The 26,027-nt window shown below is 40.3% G+C and overlaps 2 protein-coding genes across 2 annotated transcripts in view; both read right to left on the reverse strand.

Moving 5' to 3' along the window:
* Positions 1–305: 305 nt before the first annotated feature.
* On the reverse strand, positions 306–3,341 carry LOC117730926 (PAK4-inhibitor inka2-like). Its single transcript, XM_034532989.1, has 3 exons — positions 3,059–3,341; positions 2,907–2,937; positions 306–1,378 (listed from the first exon to the last, which is right to left on the reverse strand). The coding sequence occupies exons 2-3, from the start codon at positions 2,919–2,921 to the stop codon at positions 428–430; spliced, it is 966 nt and encodes a 321-aa protein (XP_034388880.1). The 5' UTR covers positions 2,922–2,937; positions 3,059–3,341; the 3' UTR covers positions 306–427.
* A 4,166-nt stretch (positions 3,342–7,507) lies between these two features.
* LOC117731260 (guanine nucleotide-binding protein G(i) subunit alpha-2) overlaps positions 7,508–26,027 on the reverse strand; it is a 51,705-nt gene continuing 33,185 nt past the window's right edge. The window contains exons 2-9 of the mRNA XM_034533489.1: positions 20,944–20,986; positions 16,611–16,752; positions 14,147–14,307; positions 11,871–11,999; positions 9,989–10,118; positions 9,375–9,528; positions 8,541–8,755; positions 7,508–8,441 (exon numbers count right to left, since the gene is read on the reverse strand). Coding sequence (XP_034389380.1) covers positions 8,565–8,755; positions 9,375–9,528; positions 9,989–10,118; positions 11,871–11,999; positions 14,147–14,307; positions 16,611–16,752; positions 20,944–20,986 — 950 coding nt within the window. The 3' untranslated portion in view covers positions 7,508–8,441; positions 8,541–8,564. The remainder of the gene's footprint in view (positions 8,442–8,540; positions 8,756–9,374; positions 9,529–9,988; positions 10,119–11,870; positions 12,000–14,146; positions 14,308–16,610; positions 16,753–20,943; positions 20,987–26,027) is intronic.

The following is a 26,027-nucleotide window of genomic DNA, read 5'->3' on the forward strand; positions in this document are numbered from 1 at the left end:
TTTTCAATTTATCTTTTTTATTATAAACCAATTAACCATGCATCTACAAACTCCACCATGCCTGCTCAGAGTATTATATTTATAATGAAAACAAATTAACCTACATTCCATTGCTTCACCGCCAGTAATACTCTGCTTTAATCCGGCGTTCCGGAGTCACTGTCGAACTGTAATGAAACTCAGATGACTATGGAGGAAGCTTCATTCAAATAAAGAAAACTGTGTTTGTGTACCTTTTGGGAATTCAAACCAAACATACATTTCCTGTGTCACATGCAAGACATTGATAATACAAATAAGTAGAGTTTAAAGTATGAGAACATCTTTATTTCCATTATCTTATTCACAGCATATAAGAAATGAAAAAAACAGTCATATAAAAAATAAAGTGACTCTGAGGATTGTCCAATCTTTACATGGCTTTGTGTCAGACATAGCCAAGGATATCTTTGCAGATTATGGGCTGTCGGCTGCGTGATTTCATGAGGGCAAAGTGGTAAAAATCTGTGTCCATATCATTAATGCCGGCGTAAGACTGGTGGAAAAAGGGGACTTTGGGCTGCGATGCCACGACTGGACAGGACAGACGTTTCGGAGCATTTGCAGTTCTGTTAATATGTGCAGATTCTGTGGATCTCATCCTCACTCTGTCCTCTACACTCTTGGAAAGCCCAGCCAGTTTCCTCCTCATGTTGACAAAGAAACCTCTTCCCTGTCTACTACTTGAGTTTGGCTTCAGCTCAGTGGGCTCGGGACAATCTGGTAAGTCCATCCAGTTCTGTATGAGGTCTGCAAAGCTGTTGTCACCCAGAACCAGCGGTTGGCGGTTGCGTCCTCTGGTCAACAAAGAGTTTGTCCAGTCCTCTGGGTCGCTGACCTCAAACGATGTCCACCTCTCCAGACAGGCATCAGACGTGGATTTGGGTCGAATGCGCCCACTTGGCGCTCTGTTTGTGCGGAGGCAGGCCGAAGATGACACCCGCACATTCCGGGTCCTCCTGAGAACCACCACTTCGTCCTGCCATGACGCCTCAGAGTAACCTGAATCAAACTCCAAACTTTTCTGACTGCTGGGAGAGCCCAGGCCCAACCGGCTGCTGGAGTTGTCCTCGTCCTCCTCCAGATGACTCGCCAGGCAGCAGGCCGAGTCGTAAGTGCTGGCTGTGCTGGCGTCAGACATCCGCTGGCGTGTGCGCTGCTCTCGCTGCAATGCTCGCTGCTGACAGGCACGTGCCACTGCAGAGTGGCGCACTAAAGCCGGGAGTTGGGTACTGAGGGGCCGTTTGGCTGCAGGGCAGGTTTTGCGTAGGTCTTGCAGTGACCTCATCATGTACTGCATCTGGTCCCGTAAGCAGTCGCCTGAGTCACGCAGGCAGAGCTGAGGAGACAAAAGAGAGAGAGAGAGAGAGAGAGAGAGAGTCAGACACAAGTTGTCAATGTATCACACACACACCAGTAGGGAGAGCACTGACCGCTTCTAAGCCTTTCTAAAAACTGATGCAGAATGGATCTAATAATAAGAGTTGAGTAAATGCAGAGCATGTGGGCACGCTCAGACATGTGAGTTTCAACCTATGAAAGACTGTCTTATTATATGTTGAAGGCCTGCCGTCCTGCTGATCAAAGAATACAGGTCGAATAGACCGATTTCAACACAAAGCAAATCCGTTAATTTACTCGACCACACCAGCAACGTTAGTGAACGCCCTATTTTCATTGACTAAGGCATGATTCAACTGCAAACACAGACGTTATTACAGGGACAGCTGTGCTAATGCTGTACCTCAACTATTTCTCTACATCCTGAGACAACTCCAGGGGCAAAGCAAAAACATCTGCAGTATATCAAGTGGTAACTGGGGTCTTATGGATCTAGATTAAGCTACAGGAGTCCTGCCTCTTTAAGGGTGAAGCGGGTTTGCCTATGAAATTCACCAGTGACACACTGAGGAATATAATACTCCTGCTTCCTCTCTGACTCACATTGCTGATTGGTTAGAATCAGCCAGTAAGAAGCGGTGGATCACTCTCAAACTCAAACAGGGCATAAGAGATCATGTGACAGTGTGTGTGTGTGAGAGTTTAAGGGTAGATGTGAAGAAAGATGAGGTCCCATATTCTTTGTACAGTCTAGCCTATTCTCAACAGTGTATATGTTTATGTATGACATATTAGCAAGTACTGCCTATATACATTTGTTTTCTTCATTCAAATCAGATTTAAATGTAACTGTACAGCAATGTAACTTATTGTTATGCTTCCATTAAAAAAAGAGCTGACAGAGGTGAGATGTGTGCACACAAACATCAGAGGGGAACCACAGGATACAGGTTCATATGTGGCCATAGGTCAGATCCAACACAAGCCAACCTCACTAATGTCAGCCCGCTAACCTTTGAACCTGGCATGACCTCTCTGCTCTGAGTTGACACAATCCATTTGAGTATTTGACCCTGCTGCAAGACCTTCTGCCCCCATTGGCTATTCATCATAACTCTGTGAGATGTTGCAAGAACTTGAGAAAGTACCCTAAGCTCAGGTTTTATAGTCATGGATGCAAAGCAGGATATGGGCTACATGTGAAAATGAACTACTAATCCAAAGCAATGACTGTCCGTTAAAGACCTCCACATGCTGCATAACCACAAAACTGTCGTTATTTACTCCAACAAGCTGTTGTGTAGCTACAAACTCCGACTATGGAGGCCTCTGAGCAGCATTGACCATTCAGCCTTGTGCTGCTTGCGTTGTTTTCTCCATATGCTGGGAGACTTCCGCACTGATTTTATATCTAGGTTGTACTAAATACAGTTAATTTGGTCATTTTCATCGCGCCAATATATTTTATGTTTTAAAAAAAAACATAAGTTAGTATAAAATAGATTATAAGGAGAAAACGAACTCACCATCTCTTCTCTCATCAGTACAACTCAGATCCTGCAACAAAAAAAAAAAGGATGAATCACTTTTAAAACAAGACAACACAAACACAATCATTCTGTAAGAAATCAGAACAGCAAATAAAAAGTAGGCACACAAAACACACACACACACTCACTTCTCATGTGGCAGAGTCCGTCCAAAGAGTTTAGACAAATGCTTAATGTCCGGTTCACAGAGGAAAACGTCCCGGGACCGTCCAGAAGGGGTTGCGGCCTGCAGAGTCACTAGAGGGGATCCTTGGGCAGAGGCAGATGTGTGCTGAGTCTTCACCCCGCGCGTCTCCTTTTCACAGCTCCGCGCTCTGCAGCCAGTTACAGCCACTTGTGTCTGAATGAGCCAATCAGAGCGCAGGAAGCTACCACGAGTCATTCACAAGCCCGCCTCTGCCTGCAGCCAAACACAACTGCAAGAGATGGGAGGAAAAGGCCAACATTATTATACCTCTCTAGAATAAAAAAGAAGAAGCTGTGTCCTTCTTCCTCTATATTTGGTACACTATAGTGATTTTTCAAGATTAGACTAATGCTTTTTGTCACTTAGGACGTCTTTGACTTTAAATCTCTTTTACATGCATCTCACTTGATCTATTTAGTTGATTTGGTGGAATATCACAATGAAAGATTATGACTTTCTGTGGTCCCTTTGAGTTGTTTGTGTCTTGAAACATAAATGTGTGTAAATGTGTGGCTCTGTCCATTATCTAATATATTGCATAATGATCTATATTTACAATAAATGTGCCAATTCCATCCTGGATGAATGATTTGGTCTACAAAATGACAAACTATTGTAGAAAACTTACTACAATTACCCAACACTCCAAATATATTGGGTTCACCAGATTAATAATATATAATAAAAATACATGCACGATGCTGGAATCAGTGGTTTTTTGGCATTTCTTCCAGCAATTGATCCATTTTCTGTGAACAGTCTAATCAATTAATTATGTATTATTATTATTAATGTAGTTTTTTCAGTTTAATAATGATGCATTTGTGTATTTAATTAAACCTTGTGAAAATGCAGGCAATATATTTATCAATATCCAATGACTTAATTTTATTTTGCAGGATTGTTTGCAATTACAATTTGTTGGCACATTGTAAAACAAACCAGCCCCATTGGACTCCTTTTTTGGCTGCTTGTAACTCTATAGAAGCTTGTCCTGCTGATGGCTCATTGTTAATCACTGAATCGGAGCGTAAACAAAATACCTGCATGTAAATGTTATAATCTGCCCACTAATTGGGCATTGAGCCTGAGACCCCGACAGTCGTTGGCCACTCGTCCTTCCATTCACACTATTCAGTTAATGGTTGTTTATGCAAATCTTGAATGGCTTAAGAAGAATGCATCTGTTCACTACTGTATTGGGGTGAATCCAGATCTGATGGCCTGGTGTTCAAGTGCAGATTTGTCTGCAGAGCAAGTCCAACATTAGCATCTAGGTACTCACGGCATGTCCAAACCTGCGTACCCGCCTTGACCCAACACTTACACTCTGTTCTCATTCGACTCCTTCAGGGAGATTTTAAGCACTTTAATACAGAATATCTGTTATTTTACTTCCCCCTATTAAATTATAGTGTTCCACATATGTTCATACAGCTTCAATCTATAAGTACAGTACAGACTAACATTGGAGTTTGAATATCCTTTGACAGAGTGCAGGTTCTTGAGAACTCAAGGCTTTTACTTCTATCATGATTATGTTTCTAAAAGATAATCATACAACGTTAAGGAGGGCACCACCTTCACTCTGAAAGCCACCAGCACACTCTACATTATGCATTAAGTAATTACACAGGGATTTTCATGAAATTGTGATTATTTCAATTTTTTACACAAGCCAACCTTTATTCTGATAATTCTGCTTTTAGGGGTCCCTAATGGATATCATAATTATATGAGTTGGTACTTGAACACAATCCATTAAGTCCGATGAATACTCTCCTTTTTTATAATACTTGATTTTAAAATGCGAATGTGTTGTATTGTGAGTATTGCAGCGGTGGTGATTAAGGCTGGACCCTCAGATAAACAGTATTTTGTTCTGTTGTGTTCAGCCGTACAGATCGGTCCATATTTGTCCAACGTTCATCAGGATGAAGTTTTAAAGCACCAGATTTTATGTTTGTACGTCACTGTCTTTCACCAAGTCTCTCATTTCTGGCTTTGGGCGAGACTCATTCATTTTCAGACATTATTACAGTCATGTCTTACAGCTTGGATGCATTAAAAAAATAATTTATGGCAACATTTAAACATGAAATGTCTGCTTCAGAGATTTCTCAAATACGTCAAGCAATAAGCTTACCTTTCAGAAATGTACCTTTACTTTAAAGGATTTACCTGACTGAACACAACAACACATTTTCAAACACTGAACTGTTATACTGGTTTTAAGCCTGGTGTGTTGTGCTTCTGAGATGCTGGATGTCAGAGTGGGACTGATCGAGTCTTTCAGATGAAGAACTGCAGTGCCCTCTAGAGAAAGCACTGCTTAATGGTTTATGAAACATGATTCAATCTACTCAATCTAGATAAGTTCAGTTTTTCCCCCCCTATTATGTTATGTGTCTGCCAGTGCTTTATTTCTTAAAAGACAATGCTCATGTGATTAAATGTGTAATAATTAAAAGTTTTCTGTAATTGAAAAGAAGAAAATTTATGATTTTTTAGCACAACGATACGAGCGACTGGATCAGCATTTATTGAAAGTCTATTCAGTGTCTTTATAAAAAACTGATCAAAGCTGAAATCGTGGTTGGCCAGTGCAGTCATTCATGATGTGTCTATATTCCCCCTATCTTTATGTAATCTAATAAAGCACAAGAAACCTAAATTAGTCATTTCAAACAGGCTTCATTTCCTCCTGTTGAAGAGCTGAATCACTTGAAGTCGAGTTATTTCTCTGACCTCACCCTGACCTTTCTGACCTTTCTGGACAAGATGTAGCAGCGACATTTATTTCATATTGGTTATTTCAGACTAATATTCTGGATTCATCATAATTCTCATACAATGTATGTCCTTTGCTATTGATTGTTGCAAAATGATGTATTGGTAATATGAGCATACCAGTAACACTCTTCAGTGACTTACAGCTTGACTCGCTGGGGGACACATTTTTACATTACATGTCATTTAGCTGACGCTTTTATCCAAAGCGACTTACAATAAGTGCATTAAACCATGAGTCCAAACTCAGAACAACAAGAATCAAGCAAGTACAATTTCTTCAATAACGTTAAACTACAGAGTACTATCCGTAAGTGCCATTTAAGTGCTACTAAAGTGCTAAACAACAAAGTGCTATCGGTAAGGGACATTTAAGTGCTACTAGAGTGCTACTACGGCTCTACCTTCCCTATTTCAAGGTATAGTCGAAAAAGATGTGTTTTTAGTTTGCGACGGAAGATGTAGAGACGTTCTGCTGTCCTGATGTCAATGGGGAGCTCGTTCCACCAATGAGGAGGCAGGACAGCAAACAGTTGTGATTTTGTTGAGTGTTTAGCTCGAAGTGAAGGAGCTACAAGCCGATTGGCAGAAGCCGAGCGAAGTGAACGGGCCGGGGTGAACGGTTTGACCATGTCCTGGATGTAGACCGGACCCGATCTGTTCGCAGCACGGTACGCAAGTACCAATGTTTTGAAGCGGATGCGGACGGCCACCGGTAACATTTCAGTTGAAGTAAACCAGTGGCAAGTTATATCGAATAGGCTGAAAAAAACACTGGTGATAAAACCTCCTGAAAAATGTGCCGATGTGGTTATGGACACAACTAACAGCAATGTGTCTCTCACACTCACTGACCATCATTTTCTCAACTCACTCTGACATGCAGGTAAAAGGAACAATCAAGTTCAGCTCTGCATCTGGACAAGTTGGTGATTACATTTCTTACTGGTGTAGAGTGCTCTGTCCTTATCATGGTACTAATAAGGTAGTCATATACTTAAAAGGCACAATTTTGTTAGGGAAAAAGAAAAGCATACCTGAAGGCAAAACTGAGCTAGATGAGAGTGAACATGCAAGTTAACCTTTGGAAACTATGATGGCATGTACTTCAACAGTCCACTAGATGGAGCCGTCCGCCTGTTGGAAGACTCGTTTCCAGTAGGAAGTTGTGGATAAAACTGAATCATTATACTATATATGTATGTAAACATTTAAAAAACAAAATGTAATATACAAAATGGGTGCTAAGAGCAAGATGATGTAACTTTTGAAAGTAGTAACACATTCCTTCCTCCTGCAAATTAAAACACACCTGTGATCAAATCCTACACTCGGGTTTCGTTGCTTTCGCCTTATCTGCTCTGGTATGACCAGTAATTTAAGGTGTTTTATCGTGCTATTATTACACTACATTTTAGCATTCACCACACTCCCTTATTTGTCACCTGTGGCCACAATGGCTGCAGTTGTGGTACAAGGTCTTACTTTGTGGAAAGATATGAGTAATATAAATCCCAAGAACTTCCATTGCATTTATGTTTGCAATAGAACCGAAACGTGTTCCAATAAAATGTTAAAGTAATAAAACAGAGAGGAAAAACAATGTGCAAGAGTCAGGTGATCTCTACTTTTATTTAAATTAAATCATATAAGACTTTTTAAAGCATTTTAATATTTACCAAAAACACTAACCTTTTTCTTAATTAGATTTTCGTCTCTCATTAATAATCACTATATATTCATAGGTGCTAGGCAGAAAATGCAAGAAAAATATAGGCGCACAGTAGGTCAAACATACTGAAAGCATATCTAGGAATTGGTTGTAAACAGAAGTCAAGGCACAAACATACTGCAACAGACATGGAAATGGTACTATAAAAAGTGACAGAATGTTAGGTACACACATACTTTAAATATCAGTTAGGATTTTGCCATAATTTCCCCCGCAAGTGAAGCTTCTTTTTCATTTTCTTTTCAACATTTTTTATTTTCGTTTTGTCGGAATGTTAGATAATTTGTGCAGATTACAGAGCTAATATTTGCCATGTTGAGTCATGCAGAACAATATACGGTTTGGCTATGAATGATGAACTTATGTAAACATAATTTTTTTAAAAGCACTTTCCTTTGTCAATCATATTTTATGTCCATGCCTGTGCTTCATCTCTTGAAAAATAAGCTTCATGTGATTAAAAGTTTAATAATTTGCACATCAGAATTTCTAAAAGTAAAATGAATGCATTTATATAAAAAAAGTTTTCCTTTGCCTCCTCTAAGAATTGAAAATAAAGAAGAAAAAAAGACCCAAAATACAATAATAAATGTTGATTTTTGTGGTCATAGCCCAAACAGTTAACGATACAAGCGACTGGATCAGCATTTATTGAAATTCTGCGAGGCTCGTCGGGTTTTCAGTCTATTCGGTGTCTTTATAAAAAGCTGATCAAAGCTGAAATCGTGGTTGGCCAGTGCAGTCATTCATGATGTGTGTATATTTCCCCTATCTTTATGGTCATCAGAACTCTTCAAGTAATCTAATAAAGCACAAAAAAACCAACATTAGTCATTTCAAACAGGCTTCATTGTGTGCCCCGTTAGAGAGCTGAATCACTGGAGTCTCATTAATTTCTCACCGTGACTCTTTCTCACACATGCTTTTAGAAGAGGCCACAGTCCTTCAGGTTGTTCTTGATGATGACGTCAGTGACGGCGTCGAACACAAACTGCACGTTCTTGGTGTCGGTGGCGCAGGTGAAGTGGCTGTAGATTTCCTTGGTGTCCTTCTTCTTGTTCAGATCCTCAAATTTGGTCTGGATGTAAGCCTGGGCCTCCTCGTTCTTGTTAGGGCCTGAGAGACAGAGAGTGTTTGGAGAGCTTGAGTCTGCTGAGGGCATCAACGCTTTCCTGAAAAGACCCTTCTAAATGTGTTGAAAACAAAATATTATTTCAACATGCTAGTTTTTTTTGCTCCAAACAACATTATGTCTTTGCTTGATTTATATACTCTGAAACAAAATGTTAACAATTATATTTGTCAATATTGAGGTTATTATTATCTTACATTCTCACACAAAAGACTGCATTCATATGTTTTATTTTTGTGGAAAGGCAGTTTCTCGCAACTTGGATTAGGAAATATAGTCGCAAATATAGAAATAGGTCAAAAGTAAAAGAAGGGGAAAAAAGGCGTTTATATTGTAGCGAACACAATATGATTTCATTTTTTTCCAAAGAAACAGATGATTATATCTGTTGCTTGAATGAGATGGTAATACATACGAGGCACACACAGGCGAGATTTTGCCTGGTTTTGATTCTGTAACGGGAACAAACAACTACTGGAAGTGTTACACCCTATTAAGTGATTATTTAACTTGTTTTAAATAAGTGAAAAACATAAGGGAATGTTTTGTCAATCATGTGGCCCTGTCCCGTGGTTGTAGACTGTTGAGACGTTCAGACTGTACCGGGGTACTCAGGGAAGCAGATGGTCAGAGGGCTGTGGGCGATCTTCTCCTCGAACAGGTCCTTCTTGTTGAGGAACAGAATGATGGACGTCTCTGTGAACCACTTGTTGTTGCAGATAGAGTCAAACAGCTTCATGCTCTCATGCATCCGGTTCTGGGCGGGACGGGTGCAAATGTGGAGATAAAGAGATTATTAGGGAGCACAATGAGGGCACATAAGGGAAATGAGTTTACTGAAACCCAACCTCCCCTCACCATTTGGGAACTACAAAACCCGTGCGATGCTGCAAAGCTTTTAAAATAAATTTAATTGAAGGAGTGCCCTTGATTCCAAACCAGGACGTAACTTTAATTAAAGTCGGGTTTTCAAAATGTACACAGAAATAATAGATGTTGCTAAACAATTGTGCTAGTGTCTTTGGGTTCACTTTTGGGATAGAAATATTGTTAATGTCACACAAAATTGTAACATCTTTTTAAATAGTATTTCTCATATTCTGACCTGAATGAGGGGAAGGTTTGTAAAGAGCTGGCAGTGGAGTATAACAGGTCCATTATGTTTTTCATGTAATCTCAACCCCTTTTTAATGGTTATATTTTTAAACTTAACTCACCATCTCCTCGTCCTCAGCCAGGACCAAGTCGTAAGCACTCATGGCGACACAGAAGATGATAGCTGTGACTCCCTCAAAGCAGTGGATCCACTTCTTCCTTTCTGACCGCTGACCCCCAACATCAAACATCCTACACACACACACACACACACACACACACACACACACACACACACACACACACACACACACACACACACACACGACAGAATCAACACTTTTTCTTACTGACAAGCTTCAAGTTCTCCCTCTGGAAATGAGTGTGCCCTCTCTGTCGATACAGTGAATACATTTCTGTGTCCTCGTTTCTTCAGGGTAACGGGGTTCTGCTGCACAGGCCTTGTCATTTTTCCTGACATTTGTTGGCATTTTGGTTCAGTGCAGTTGCTGTGGTAACAGCGGCCTTAAGGCAGGTTGAGGCACGGCAGCAGCAGGTTTTTCACTAAGCTCCTATATGACTTATTCATGAAGATGGAGGGTACCTAGATGGATGAAGGAGAATGCTCATCTGGATGGTGCCACACTGAGGATTTTCTCCATCTTACATTGAGAGGAAGCTTTTCAGCTGTCAGCTGAGTGTTATCGTTTGCAGCATCGCAGAGAGATACATTTATTCTTCCTGCGAAGCAGTTTTCACTTTGCAGAATTTGGTTCATTATGGAAGAACTTTAACTCCCAAGGACGACCAGCTTTATGCCGAGTAGGCAGAGCTCATTATAACAGTGACACACTTTACCTCAACATCTCAAGCAATGCTTACATCGGCTAAATATATCACGGCAGCGCAGCACTAAAGAGGTGCTTGAGGTAAACATATGTTAGTTGGATTTGGTCGAACTGTCTCCCAAAAAGAAATAAAATAAATCAAGACTGAAACATGAGACTAATATATGACACACAGCGGCCACAGAAGCACACACACCTTTTTATTTCCACTGCCTTGTTAAAGCAGCAGTAGTGATTAATGTCTCCATCAGATATAAGGTAACACATGTTTGTGTGTGGCTTTATTTCATTATCTCAATGGGGAATATATGTATTGTCAAAACACATAAACACAATGATGAAACATTTCCATTGCAAAAACAAGACAACTTCTGAGAGACATGGCTGAAAACCGTCATTCAAAGTAACAAACTGAAAGGGTAATTATGAGTTTGTATTCCTGAATTTCTTTTTAATTATTGATATGCGTAATCGTGCTGTGATAACCACTCACTTACAAAAATCTCACGCATATATATTGTTTATGGGGGATAGCAAAAACAATGTACTCATATTTATGTGTTTTTACTCAATGAAGGTTGTTCCTTTTTCCTCTCAGCTTGAACAATATATATATATAAAAATAGCATTGTGCGCTGGCAAACATATGCATTTTTGATTGCTTTCTAATCAAGTTGAGTTAAGTTATAATTGTTTTCAATTAACACATGCATTGAGGACGTGTTGGAGATCACAAAGGGTTTCACTGCTTTTGCAATGACTTGTATTATTACTGCTAAATATTTCAGGCAACCCTCAGAACTATCCAAATAGAAATGTGTTGATATACTCCAGGTGGTGAGCTTGAGCTTAATCAAATAAGTGTCACCTGCTGCACCTGAAGGCATCTCACCGTCTCTGATTTTAGTTACTACACGATGATCTAAAAAATGTAATTGCTATTCAATACAATATATGTCCTCTGCTGTGTGAAATAGCTTTTTATTTAATATAAGAATATTAGCAGAGGCGGTTGTTGAGTAAATTAAGAGGGTATAACCTTTTGCAGATGAAATTAAATGTTGAGCTGTTAAACTGATTTTCACCTGTATCAATGTTAATAGTGTTTCACAGAATGAGCAGTTGGGTAAAACACACGGTTAAAGGGGGATCTTACTTGAAGTGCAGGTCCTTGAAGGTGAAATGCGTTTCCACAATGCCGGTGGTCTTCACTCGAGTCCGCAGCACATCTTGTTGTGTGGGGATGTAATCCGGCTTGCCTATCCTCTCCAGGTCATTCAGGTAGCTGATGGGAACACAGACAGAAACAAGATACATCACATTTCTCTCACAGCTAGAGAGGGAACTTAAGGTGTTAGGGTTGTTTTGGGTTATAAGTCTCATCTGTTCTTTCACACAGACATGAGAAGGACTCAAGCGTCTCATGCTGGCCCTCTAACAGCACTGTGCCGTCTCAGCACAGTCGGGTTCAAATTCACAGTCATATTACATGAGCTGATGATCCGTCACCGAGCAACACAAGGCTGCTGCTCGGCTCACTCCATACACATTCACACAGCCACCCTGTTTCACCTCATTTATACACATTTTTCTTCAGGAGTCATGAATAATGATTTCATATAATGTACATTGTTTGACAATATTGTCTGCATATTTTGGTTTCTTATGTGTTTGGAAGAAACTGTGTCGGCTCACTCCATACACATTCACACAGCCACCCTGTTTCACCTCATTTATACACATTTTTCTTCAGGAGTCATGAATAATGATTTCATATAATGTACATTGTTTGACAATATTGTCTGCATATTTTGGTTTCTTATGTGTTTGGAAGAAACTGTGTGTGTGCGTGTGTGCGCAGAAAAATGGCCAAATAAAGCAATCTGGCTTTATGCCTAAAACCTGATAAAAGCACTAAATACAAGACCACAATCAATGTTTAGACATATAGTGTTACCATGGGAGACACATAATAAGCCAAATATATTTGATGTCATTCTTTCAGCACAATATTCAACTGCATAAAAAAAGAATGGGTTGTATAACAAAGTGTTGTTGCTGAATGTAATCCCCTGCAAGCCGCAGCCCGGGTGTAGATATTAGAGCACGTGTTTGACAGTTTAATTATTATCCGGCTCCCCAGAGAGAGCTTGAGGCTGCTTTTGTAGTCCACACATCAGGGATTGTAGCGCTACTTGATTTGGCCCACGGTTTATAAGCCTTGAAGATTAATTGAATTTGGTCAGTTTACACTAATAAAAAAAGGTAATCAACTGCAGTGTGACAGAAAATCATCAATGGCCAAACAATAATTGTATGATGAGGAATTTACAATAGATTTTAAAACCACTTCACTATATTTGATGATTGTTTACTCAGTGACACGAATAGAGACCCAATGTGGAGACATTATGGAATTAATATTGCTGCAGACACAGAACAGTTCCAGTGTAAGGAGAGACCATTTCCAGGTCTTCATTCCTGAAAAAATGGCTGTTGGATCCATTATTTTCTGAGTGCACAGTATATGTCTCTTTCCATCAAACCAGGGCGAGAGAAGAGAGAGGTCTCTGTTAATGTGAGCTGTGCAATCCCTCCCTTTCTGTATCTTTCGCTTCCTTTCTCTGGCTCTCAGCAGGTGGTCAGCCATGGATTATGTTCTAGTACCAGACTCATTAGTCCCCTCTTATCGCAACCGACTCTCCCAGTGCTCCACAAAGTCATGATGAACCATTGTACATTGTCCACTCTCCCAGCCTGCTGGCGGTATGCTTCCAGGTCCCCTCGGCTTTAACAAGAGCAGCAAAGATGGGGAAGTTATGATTATAGTGGCCAACGCAAACATAGAACAATATCACTCCCCCTGGAAGTTAAATACAGCCGTGCAAGTAATCATTTGTGAAAGACGTAACACTCCCATGATATTTTACAGCACATTCTGGAGGTGTCATAGTATTATCAAAGGCCTTGCGTATTAAATAGAAATCAGTGCAGTCAATTCCTGCTGCAGCTGGTTGTCAACGAAGCTGAAGCTTTCAGAGCAGCAGTGCGTCCCAGCAGGTCGGAGTGATAACCACCTCTCACTTCTTAACCAGCAGCCTCTCCCAGTTACCTCACACTCTCCCTGTTATTATACTGGTACATTATAACGGGTCCAAAAGTGCTCAGAAAGGCGCGTCATTGAGGTAATTAAGACCTGCGGAGAGAGGCTGAGGGTGCTGTGCTGTTGCAGATTAGCGATGTGATTGGTATTAATATTGAAAGACACTGGTTAAACCAACAAGTAATGCCTTCACTATTAATAACTGCAGTTGCTCTCTATGTGGCCCTTCTCCACAGCACTACTGCACTAGTAGTAGTGCACAGTAATGGTAATTTCATTTTGAAACACAATGCTCCATATATTAGCTTTGATGTTATTAATGCACTCACTAAGCTGCTGAGTCATTGAGCTGGTACTCTCTGGCCCGTGTGAAGCAGCTCTGGACCCCGCCGTCAGCCCACAGTCGTTGAATGACGTTGGACAGGTCTTCTGGCAGGATGCCCTGCTCCTCTGCTGCTGCAGACAGGGCAAACAGCTGGCGGGCATCGTCCTGAAAGAAAAGACGCAAACCATTAGATAGACTAGGTCTCTAAAAAAGCAATGTGACCGTATATTAACCCTCGTTATTTTTCTATAATTGACAAAGCTGTGACAAGTTGCGGTGAAAGGAAGGTTCAATACTGAGCTTTATGGGTAACTGTGACAGAGGTTTTTTAGAATGTAACCAGCAATAACAAGGAAAACAAAATCAGTACAAAGCATATTTTCATTGGGCTGGTTGTTTTCTGCATTAACTTGGCTGGCAAAGATAAAATCAGATATGGAGAGTGGTTTTCAGAAAACTGCCTTGCCAAATTACAAGCTGTAGCTTGCTTCTGTTGTGGGTATCCAGTTAAAAACACCTATCTCAATATGCTTTACTTAGAAATTGCGGATAAGAGCTACAACCACTGGAAAACATTCCATGATGGAAAGAAAGACTGCATTTTTCTAGTATGACTAGAAAGTATCCATCTTTGACACTGGGCCATCACACAGCCATCTGCCATCAAACTGCATTGTAATGAATCCATCTATAAAAGGTGCAGTGGAAAAACAGACGCATCAAATGGTAGACCATCCAATAATATTTACGCCAATAGCATTTACTTGCCTTTATTACTCTGAGACATCCATAAGTAAGCTAGGAGGCATTTACAAACTTAGTTTAACTCTCTCGGAGCATGAGAAGGGAATCGTCCACAGCTTACGTCACCTCCATCGCACCACTCTGACCCTTTGTGTTTGACATAGGACAAGGGCTAGAGCAGACTTCCATGTATTAGTTAACCATTGGCTGACCCTCCACTCTATCTCAGCTGTAGGTCACAGTAAGTAAGCAGCCCTTTACCTTGTATCACGTGGAAGTGATCGAAATCCTGTGACAAACACAAGCAGTATTAAATGGACGTCAGAAGAACAGAATTCAGAATTTTTTCAGGCATTTTTCTGTATTCTTTAATGTTTGTTTTTTTTGCTCTTCTTGTGCCCCCATAATATGTGTTTACGAGTTTAGCTTGTAGAGTCCAATTACATTTTCCACAGGTGGATATAAAGTATATATATATCTAATCTGACATTTTCCCTCAATAGCCCTTTAGTTAAACTGAAATATTTTATGATACAGTCATGAAAATGTCTGCAACTTCTGATGAGTTTGTAGCAATTGATATGTTTGGCCAACAATGAAAGCAGCAATTTCCTTGTAAAAATAAAGAGATCAGACGAACCAGTTCAGTCACCCACAGATTTCAGAATATTGTTGAATGCTGACTCCGGCTGAGAGACAAATATTGTCTTTTTTATTGAAATCTGTGAAATATTCCAGATACTCAAATAACTCTGTCGGAGATTTCAGTGTATGTGTGTGTGTGTGTATGTGTGTGTGTGTGTGTGTGTGTGTGTGTTTGTGTGTGTGTGCGTGCGTGTGCGTGTGCGTATGCGCGGCGGGGTGGGTGGGGGGTTAATTCAGTCAGTCCAGCAGAACTTGTCATGCAGCGCTAGCTCCCTTGGCAGAGCCAATTCTGAAAATATACTAGGTGGTCAAAAAGCACTTTCCACATAAAAAACATGTTTATCCAACTCCTCTGGAATGAAGGTCAACAGGGAGTGGGACATTTGGAGAGAATAAAAGTAGCAAAGATGTACATACAGTGAAGATTATTAGCATTAGAATCAAAGGATCTGTGAGAATAGAATATATGAATCACATTAGAGGAGAAAATTACTTTGGTATACATTACTCATTAATGCCGGAATCTTATTTCTGTCATCTTATCTCCCTGTGTGTAGAACATGTATTGTACCTTTTACCAGCTCTCACACACATACAAGCGGGGACAGAAAATGCGTGGTCCTGCTGGAGTCCATCTTAAGCATCTGTTTCCCAGAGTTGATTTCCAAAGAGAGACCGTCACATCGCACTGGGGAGGAATTCTTGAGCTGCATAATTTCTGCTGCCTCAAATCCTCAAGGCTAGATATGGGTGGTTAGAATGGAGGCAGAGTGGAGGCTTTGGTGATTAGTAGAGATGATATCATTGAGCTGAGTGCCGCTATACTACTCTAAACTTAAGCAGGTTCCCAGTAGGATGTGTTACCTTCTTTTACATTGGAACGATATGACCCTTAAAGCTACTGTATGGCTGTTTTTAAATGTATCTGTAATGTTTTCATTAGGCTAATATACTTTACATGAATTCAAAAAGAGGCACATTTGTTGGAGATGGTTTCAGCCACACAATCTTCTTTCTTCACTGCCGTCTTGATGACATTCAAAAAGTTACCCATTTCAACTTTAGTGTCAGATACCTACCGCTCTAGTAGCTTCCTCATAGTCGATCTTAAGGTTGGCCATAGCTTTGATGATGGCCATAATGGACTGGATTGTGTTGCTGTAGACAACGGCTCTGTACTGCTTGCATTCATCTTCTGAGTATCCATCCTCATGGATAATCCTGAAAACAGAGATCAGAGGAAGGGGAAGAGCAAGAGGCCAACAAAATATTAGTTTGTAATTCAAGCTGAAAGCACAATGTCACACAGTAAGGATGGTAATACTTACGATTACACACATACAATGGTGTAAAATATTGTTGACTTTTCCCCAAGATCTTGCAAAACAACTTACGAAATGTTGTCCAATATGTGTTAAAATAAACCAAATTAAAAAGGTGTACATTTAGTTGATATTTTATTAGATCCATCAAAAATGCCTTAGTCCTCCATGTATGAGATCACACATCATAATACTGCTAGTTTGGGGTAATGGGAACATTCTAATGTTTTTGTATCTCCCTCAGCTAGAGAACACAAACAAATATTGACTTGCTTTTAAAGCTGTGGAAAGAGACTGAGAGAAAGCATGTGCTTGAAAAAGCATGGGGCAAACAGAACCATCTCCCTTAGCCCGTCACAGCCCAGAGTCGCACAGCCAGGACGCTCATTGGCTGTGTGATGAGCTGAATGGGACTTCATTAAAATGCTAGGGAGCTACTGTGCAACCCTGTGAGACGCAGCCAAGAGGACTGAAAGCCGACAGTGTTTCCCCCACATCCAAACAATACTTACAATAATATAAATACGTATTTGATTGACTTGATTGTGCACTTTCAAACTTTATTTCTCAAATCAAATTTTTATTTAAAAAAATCATACTGCAGTGTGGTTGGACACAACGTGTAATATTGTGCTATATAAACCTGAACACCTTAAATGTGAAGGATTAAGTGTATAACACTTCCAGTGAGTAATACTCTGGATATTACCGGTATCACCAGATATTTTATAAAACGCAATATTAGATGTTATGCCAATATAAAATCATTGTTGATGAAGAGGGCCGTGGCTACATGCTGTGGTCTAGACTAGGGGTTTCAAACTCATCTTTGTTCATTGGCCACATAAAACCATAGCACAATTACCTACGAATAAAAGCTCAAAGTGTTTCCCGTTATTTTAATAACAAAGTAGTAAAGGTACATTCGGAAAACGTTTAATAAACAATCCATTCACAAAACGTACGATGAACAGCCTGAGACGTCGGCAACAATTAAAAACAGACAGATGTTTCCTCAAACCTACCAACGATTAATTTATTAAGTTGTCCTTGCAAATTCCTTATTTCTTGCAATGATGAGTCTGATAGTAGTACCGAATATCATATTCCTTGAGCACTGAAAGCACTGAAAGCACTTAAGCACTCGCTCACCATTTACCTCTGAAGAAATAGGGACTGGTTCATTTTACTTGAAAACCCGAAACTCTTCTTCTGGTCAAAGATATTTTCCACCAGTAGCTCGTGCATGAACAGTGGTCCAGCTTGACTTTGTTGTGTCACGTAGCCTGTATGTAGAATGTGGTTCATCAGATTTTACTGTAACATGTTGAGTTATATATAATATATCCTTTGCACTGAATCAGACAAACTGAACTGAAAACTTGGCCATCGTAATCATATAATCATAAAATGAGCATGAATTCAAAAATCCTTTGAAAATAGTTGTTTCATGAATACTAAATAAAATATAAGTGTAATTGAATGTTACATATTCTATATTAAATCAGACACTGATGGCACAGTGCTGTGTATTGGCTTTTTTTTAAATCCAAAAAATGCTTTGGGGTACTGGGCTGAAAGAAAATGTCCATGTACATGACTGGTATAGACTTTGTAAAGGGCTTCCTTCTCATTTAAATATTTCATTGATTCTGTGTTAAAAACACTGCACTTGCAAGTATATTTTCACTAGGATACAATAAAACTTGATTAAATTGATACATCCCATTATTAGTGCTGCCATATCCTGTGACGGTCAGATTTTTGTAAGCATAATCATCTTTTTTGTCACAACATCGAAGACTGGTGTCAACCGAAGGGATGTTTCTAGATTCTTCTCAACAATTTCAAAGCCAGATTAAAAGACACCCCATCATTAGCACAGGAGCTTCCTGTGACTCTCACAGAAGCATAATTAATTATTTTGTCAGAATTATGAATAGAAAAATCCCACACATAATATCTCATGAAATCCATTATTTTCCATTTGACAAAAAAAAGACGACCACAGAAAATGCTTCCACTTTCTAGTCTAAGTCTAGTTTGGAACTGTTCGTTCTATTTTCAGGGAGCCAAAATGCACTTGTACTCCTCTATGAGCGAAGAGATGACAGGGGTGTGGTGCTCCTCAGCTAAAGGGCTCAAGAGACCTTTTCACCAGTCATTTTGAAAATGCCATACCAGATCCAGGGCCCTAGTATTGTATATGAATCATTCATGTTAATAATGATGTGCGCTTTGGTTGATGTATCAAAAGAAAACGCATCAAGCGTGTAGGTGTTCACTGATGTGTACAAACACCGTTTCTAAGAGATTTTTCAAATTGCTTTAGTCAGTGTAGCAAGACTAAACGGAGACTAACGTTGAGTCATCAGCTGTGGAAATGCACATGTAGCACCACCTTCTCCACCCTGGTTATGAGGACAAGTAGGGAGTTTGAGAGACTGATCAGAGTGAACCTTCATTTGTGCTTCATTACACAGTCATTGGAGATTAGGCTATACGCAAGACAACAAAAATACTAGCCTTTCTACTAGATGATAATCTTTACCTTGCCAGTTTCTTACTGGCATAATTATTACCCTGATTGCCAAAATGGAAACTTTTAGTATTATTGATTTTTAAAACATCTTCCCACAGTAAGTTTTAAGTGGCTCACTTTACCATTATGTTGCAAGCTATGCTTCTTGTTTAAAAAACATCCTTTGAGAAACCTGAGGGATGAAAGCAAGAACCATCAGGAAATCTACAGACGCTGATTAATCGTGACATGACTCAATGCCTGTCTTTCAAATGTTGTGTACTGTTGTGTACTATAATCATTTCTGCTCGGCATTGTAAATGGGACATCAAATGAATCATAATTCACCAAATGCATGTTCAATTTCTGGGAGTTTCAAGACCAGCTTCATTATTTTTCTAGTTTTTAAATCTTAAGCAACAAGCAGTGGCAGTCTAGTGTGTGTGTATGTGTGTGTGTGTGTGTGTGTGCGTGCGTGCGTGCGTGCGTGCGTGGGTGTGTGTGGGGGGGAGTCATCCTATCAGGGGAAGGACAAGTTCATGATGAGGTTTCAGTGTAGAGAAGCACTGAAAATCATCTTTTGCACAACCTGACTAATGTTTCCTCTCTTGAGCAAACGCTTACCAAAGCCTTGTCAGATCAGTGCAGTAACAATGGTCGGCTTTCTTTGCCAGGGTAATTCTGAATTGCACAATTGCAAAAACATGACTGGGAGCCCATTGAATTAGCTGGTACCCAACCGGTACCAAGATGAACCCTGGTATTTGCTTTTATCCGGGTTTAGTGCAGTAGAGTAATGTACACATGTCAGAAGACATCTGTATTCTGCCCAGTGACTGGACTCCCCAAACGATTTGGTCGATCACTTAACAACCACAGAATCAAATTATCGGATATGGGGTTATTAACCTTTCTAAATTAGACCTTTCTCTTCACAGCAAAATAGTGTCTTACCTTAGAGAGGCTATATGTACGGTAGATGTATTCAATTAGAACCTAGGACATCAAATAGGATCCCACAATAGTCAAATTAAGAACACATTTTAAGTAATTTTTTAATCAGCGATTCATCATAGTACGAATTTCAGGAAAGGTGTTACAGTTCTGTTTACAAGGTCTGAAATCGTGTTCCTCATTAAGACCTGGATACACCACATCATCAAGTCATTTATCAAGAGGGACGCCACCTCTGAGGAACTGCTCCATAAACTCAATACCTTCCACTTTTAAGAGGCTGTTGTTTCCATTATGACAATTATTCTTTTTGTCCTGCGTTGCCATTCAGGTTTTTTTTTTTTTTTTTTTTTACAAATTGAAAGCATGGTTCATGGGAACATCGGAGCCGACGAAACATGGAAAGTACCAGAGTATTTTGATGTGAGGCAACATTTGTGCTGCACTGCTATAATTCTTCAGTTGAAGTTCATGCATTAGATACTGATAATCAAATACATGTTGGAAAACCATTTATATGCAATTATTCTAAATACATTTAATTGTGCTGTTAAACCATATATTAATGTGTCAGAGATGATGGGAGGAAAAGCAAAACAATGAGCAGTCACTCACTTCATCTGCTTCACAATGGTGCTCTTCCCCGACTCTCCAGCACCTGCAGAGAGAACAAAAACAGGCAAATGTTAAAAATACACTCCCGTTGGTTGAGAAATGTAAACAGGCAGCCAGCGAGGCCGGCTCACATCTGGACCCTTGACTTGCTCCCCTCCCTTTGCCTCCCAGTGTTGCCTTTAGCTCTGCAAGACATCTGAGTTCTCATTTCCATCCTGGACGGGCCTCCTGCTCTCTCTTACTGTACAGGGATTCTGCACCTTCAGTTAGAAATCAGTAACTTCTATTTGTAGTCTGATTTCAAATGGTAATACAGAGCTCTCTCAACCTCAAAAGGAGCAAAAAACACCCGCCATCAAGTTCCCCTCTTTGTATTACGCCACTTTATTGATGTTAACATTTTGATGGAAACATCTCACACTGACAGGATATGGGCTTTTCTTATCCACTGCTATGTTTATTCTAATAGCCTGAGGCCAGAGAGAGCGCATCTGCCACAAGGAATGCAACAACACACACACACACACACACACACACACACACACACACACACACACACACAAACACAAACACAAACACACCCAGGGGTGACTGTCAGTGCACTCTCCATTCGTACTCGCCTGGGGTCTTTCTGGGATGACCCTCAAAATACACTACTACACAGCATGCACATGAACACCAAAGCCTCTGGGTAGGACTGGGCAAAGATAGTTTCCATGGACAGCTGTCAGCTCCTACTCCTCCGTGGGATATAAACTCAGACTGGCTGTTGGAGCAGAACGTGTGGTTTGCCTTGAAATAAAGACAGTTTGAACAAATATCCAACAGATTTCTACAGTCTAAAGGTATGTCATCACGTGCCCTGCTGTGTATCAAGGCTGACCAAATATGAACAAAAATTCAACAAAACCTAAAGAGTGTGAGCGCTCGGGGTCTGGGTGGGTGATTTGACCTACAAACACATTGTGACATTCTCCATTGAACATCCACCTCATGGTTCTGAAGTCCTAACTCTCCCCACCAAGCAATTTTCAAATCACACTGTGCTGAAGCACTCATCCATCTGCTGTACAGTCTGTGGGCGATATTGTTAAGCAGAAGGAAAAGCAAGGGAAAAAATGCTCTCTGTCTGGCTCACTGCAAAACTGTAAATAGCATCCCGACTGAAAAAAAAAAAAAAAACCTAAGATGCAGACTGATTCAGTGGATATGAGCATTGTGAGCATGTGCATTCCATAATAATCCAGTTGTAGATGGAATACTTTGTGGTGAATAAATCATTACAGACAAGCTTTGTTTGATTTAAGCTAGTTAAAACCACAATATTGGTTTAAAGCCAAAAGGCCATCAAAATAGTTATCTCTTAAAACTACAAACATTAAACTGTATGTATTAAATCTAATAGGTTTAAGCACTAATATGGCAAACTAATAATTTACAAATTTTGCAAGACATAACAGAGTTTGTTCCTGGAGGCTAAGCAGTAGATTTGAGGTCTGGAACTAGTGAAACCTGTGGTTTCATAAATCTGACCAGGTCGAGCTAGCAGGCATTTATCTCACGCGCGCGCACATACACACACACACACACACGCACACGCACACGCACACACGCACTCCTGAAAGTAGTAAACATGCCCTTTGGAGTTTGGACCTGAAGCTGCTAACAGTTAAGAGCAGACTGGTGAAGTTTGGCACATACCTTGGTGACACTGCTGCTTTGGTTAACAAACAGGTAGCAGCTCTTTTTATTGACTAATACAAATACACTTAAGATGCTGGTAAACTTTGAATATTCTCAGTGTTTAAGCTTTTGCATGTGGAATAAATCTGAAGTTCAAATTAAATAACTGTAAAATACAGTCTGTTCCTCATCACACATGACTAACTTTAAAGTGAGAGGACAACACTCAACATGGATTGGAGTATTGAGTGGGCTTTTATGTAAACCTCCAAAGAACAATGCATTGCTGCTGCAGTAATCCTTATTCTGACTACTTCAGTGACCTCAATGTACTGTATACACACATGTATGCAGAAGCAAGTGACATATTTCACTGCACTGTTAACTTTAATATTGCATACTTGCTAGCTGGCGGTAAATGGCTGCCAACAACTGTACATGCACTTGTACTTTAATAAGAAGGTTTGCTGAATTCCTACAGGACTGGACACACTTCTTTTCTACTAATCAATCCTTAACTGGATGAAATACACACACACTTAGTAGGACAGCTGAGGAATCATAGAGGATACTGTCACGGATGTGATACATGTGCAATCACTCTCAATATTGGGGCAATAAGCATATGCTGCTGGTGGTTCTGTGGGGAGAGGCGGTGGCAGGAACTCAGATCCTGATGACAGTTGGACTCATATCATGGATTCTGTCGCTATTACACAACACACTTTGCCTGATCTGTGGCTAATGTTGCATTATCACCACAGCTCCCTTTGGACTGTGGAGGCTCAGGACTGCAGCTGGATGAACATGAACACACGCACACGCACACGCACACGCACACACACCCTATTGATACTAGTACGTTCGAAAGATTATTTGGAAAAAATGGTATGACTCAGCGCTGAACAAGCACAGCTTCTCTCTCCAGTAAGCTTCAACCTCCAACTGGCGGCCTTTGGTGACTGAATAGACCATCAGGTCTCACATAGTGCTAAAATAGAACAAACCAACTTTGCTTTGTTTTTATCAGCACGAACAGCGTACAAAAAGATCAATACTTAACAACTGACCTTTAACCCATCCTGAACTGACATGAAGATGAAATTAAAAACACATTAATGCGTGTAACGAAACAGATTTTTACCAAGACACAGAGGAATAAGACTGTTTGTGCAGAGCAGGGGATGAAGAAAACAGTAGGAAAGTAAATAATGTTCACTGCCTAGCAACTGGGCAACATGTACGCCAGTTGTGGTTGTCTTTGAGTCATGGTGGAAAAAAATTAGGAGAACTAACAAGCAGAGGGGGAAAAATAGAGAAGTGCCAGTTCAGTCCCAAATTTCATTTGAATGAGATGAGTTAGCTTCTATATGTCTATCACAAGTCCTTTACCCTCACCAATAAAATACAAAAGATGACAAAAATGGATAAAAAAAGGAGGTGTGCATGCTGACATCTTGTCTCTCTGCATGTGTTGGGGAAGAAGGCAGTATCAGCATGAAAATATGCATTACTAGGAAAAAACAGAGGGGAATTTGTAAATCTCCCAAGAGACTTAGGAAATTGGCGGATTACAGATGGTTTCCAATGTGACTGGCAGACAGGCTGAACAAACAGTGAGATGGGTACCAGGGGAGACAGTGCCAGGGAGCCCACAGGATTAGCGGGGGCTTGACCCACGTTGGAATGACTGTATTCACAGGTGGAGGTGTTATTAACAGAGACACAAACAGGTCACAGTATGCTCCTGTATGGGTGCATTCCCTACACCCAATAAATACATCGGTACATACAAATAGAAACATGAACCGTTTTAATCAAGTCCCAGGTGGCCACCATAGACTAAAGTGAACCTTGTCTAACTGCAAAAAAGAAAAAAAATCATTGATCCCTTTGGGTCAGATGATCAAAATAAGTACACCTGTTCCCTTTGTTTGCTGATGAGCAGGTACTGAAGCTGCTGGGAATTAAATAATATTACTACATTATTATACCAGGGGGAATCTGCCTGCTCCCACTGTGCAAACAGGTGGTTTTGGAACTTCGCTAAAACCAAAACGCCTCCGATGCCAAAGTCTTGTCCCGTTGACTCCAGAGTCTACATGTGATGGCAGAATCTCTTTATGCCCAGAGGAGCAAACGTGAAGCAAAAAACACCTACACATCTGCTGAGGGCTGGGAAACAGGGCCGTTAATTCTAGATTTACACTCATATTTCTATAAGGAATTAAAGAATTTGGAGAAATATGATCCGAGAGAAGAACTGACAAAGCTCTTATCGACTCCCACATTTGACCACTGATGAAACTCGTCGAGAGGAAGAAGTGTGCCAGCCAGCTCTTCTGTGAAAAATCCTGCTCACACCGTCTCTGGAGTTTCGTTATTTAGTGAAGCATGATGAAACTGACAAGTCCGGATATAAAAGGAGGAAAGAGAAGGGCACATCCCACTGTTATGTGTCAAGACTGAGGATCAACAGCTTAAAATAATCAACACATTTCTTCATCTTCCAGCAGTGCCTACGTGTTGCATCAGCATCATGCAGTGACAGCCTTATCAAGTTTAAAATGTTAACAGTTTCAAAGGTCTACCTCCTGTGGTATGTTACTCTGTGTGTGAATAAATGTGCATGTGTTTGGAGCGAGTATGAAGCATCCTGGTGGGATTGGGAGCAGGACACAAAGGAAGCAGTGTGAACCCCTGCTAGCTGAGAACACAGGACCGCTGTTGATGTTTAGGCCTGGACCGTTCCAATCAGCGCAAGAGCTCACACAAGTTACTCACACAGCTCCGCCTCCTATTAGTCAGCATGACAACTTCCTTCGCCAGCCACAGCGAATCGTTTTATGGCCACTAGCAAGAGAAAAGGCTTGAGGGGACGTGACCGAAGAATTTCAATCTCACTGCTGATGAGAGGAACATATGTTCAACTACGGATTGCTTTCAGACAAAAAGCAATAATGACTTGTGGTTTTGTTATACCGTACACAAGTGACTCCCGCTTTCCTCACAGCTTTCGAGAATACAACAATATCAGGGCATGTATATTTTAAAGCCTCATTCCTGATATTTTTGTAATTCTGGTAGCCGTTTGTTTTGAACCAGATAATTTACTGAAAAATGTATAATGCTTCGGCTCTGATGTGTGAAAAATGAATGCTGCATGCTTTAATTAGATAATTATTTGACTGATTATTATGATGCCACTGTTAATGTAGAGAAAGTTAAGTAATAACCAAAGAGAAAGTTGAATATAACATTGGCAAGTGGCAGAGCACAAGGATGTTTTCTTAAGTCAGGCTCATCCATCCACCAAATCTATAATGGAATGGTCCCTGTGGTCCTTCCTGTCCTCACTTCAGAGCAAATCTGTTGAATAAATCAATACCTGAACCCTTGGT

Source organism: Cyclopterus lumpus, chromosome 5, assembly GCF_009769545.1.
Source record: "Cyclopterus lumpus isolate fCycLum1 chromosome 5, fCycLum1.pri, whole genome shotgun sequence".
In the NCBI taxonomy this organism is placed as follows: Eukaryota; Metazoa; Chordata; class Actinopteri; order Perciformes; family Cyclopteridae; genus Cyclopterus; species Cyclopterus lumpus.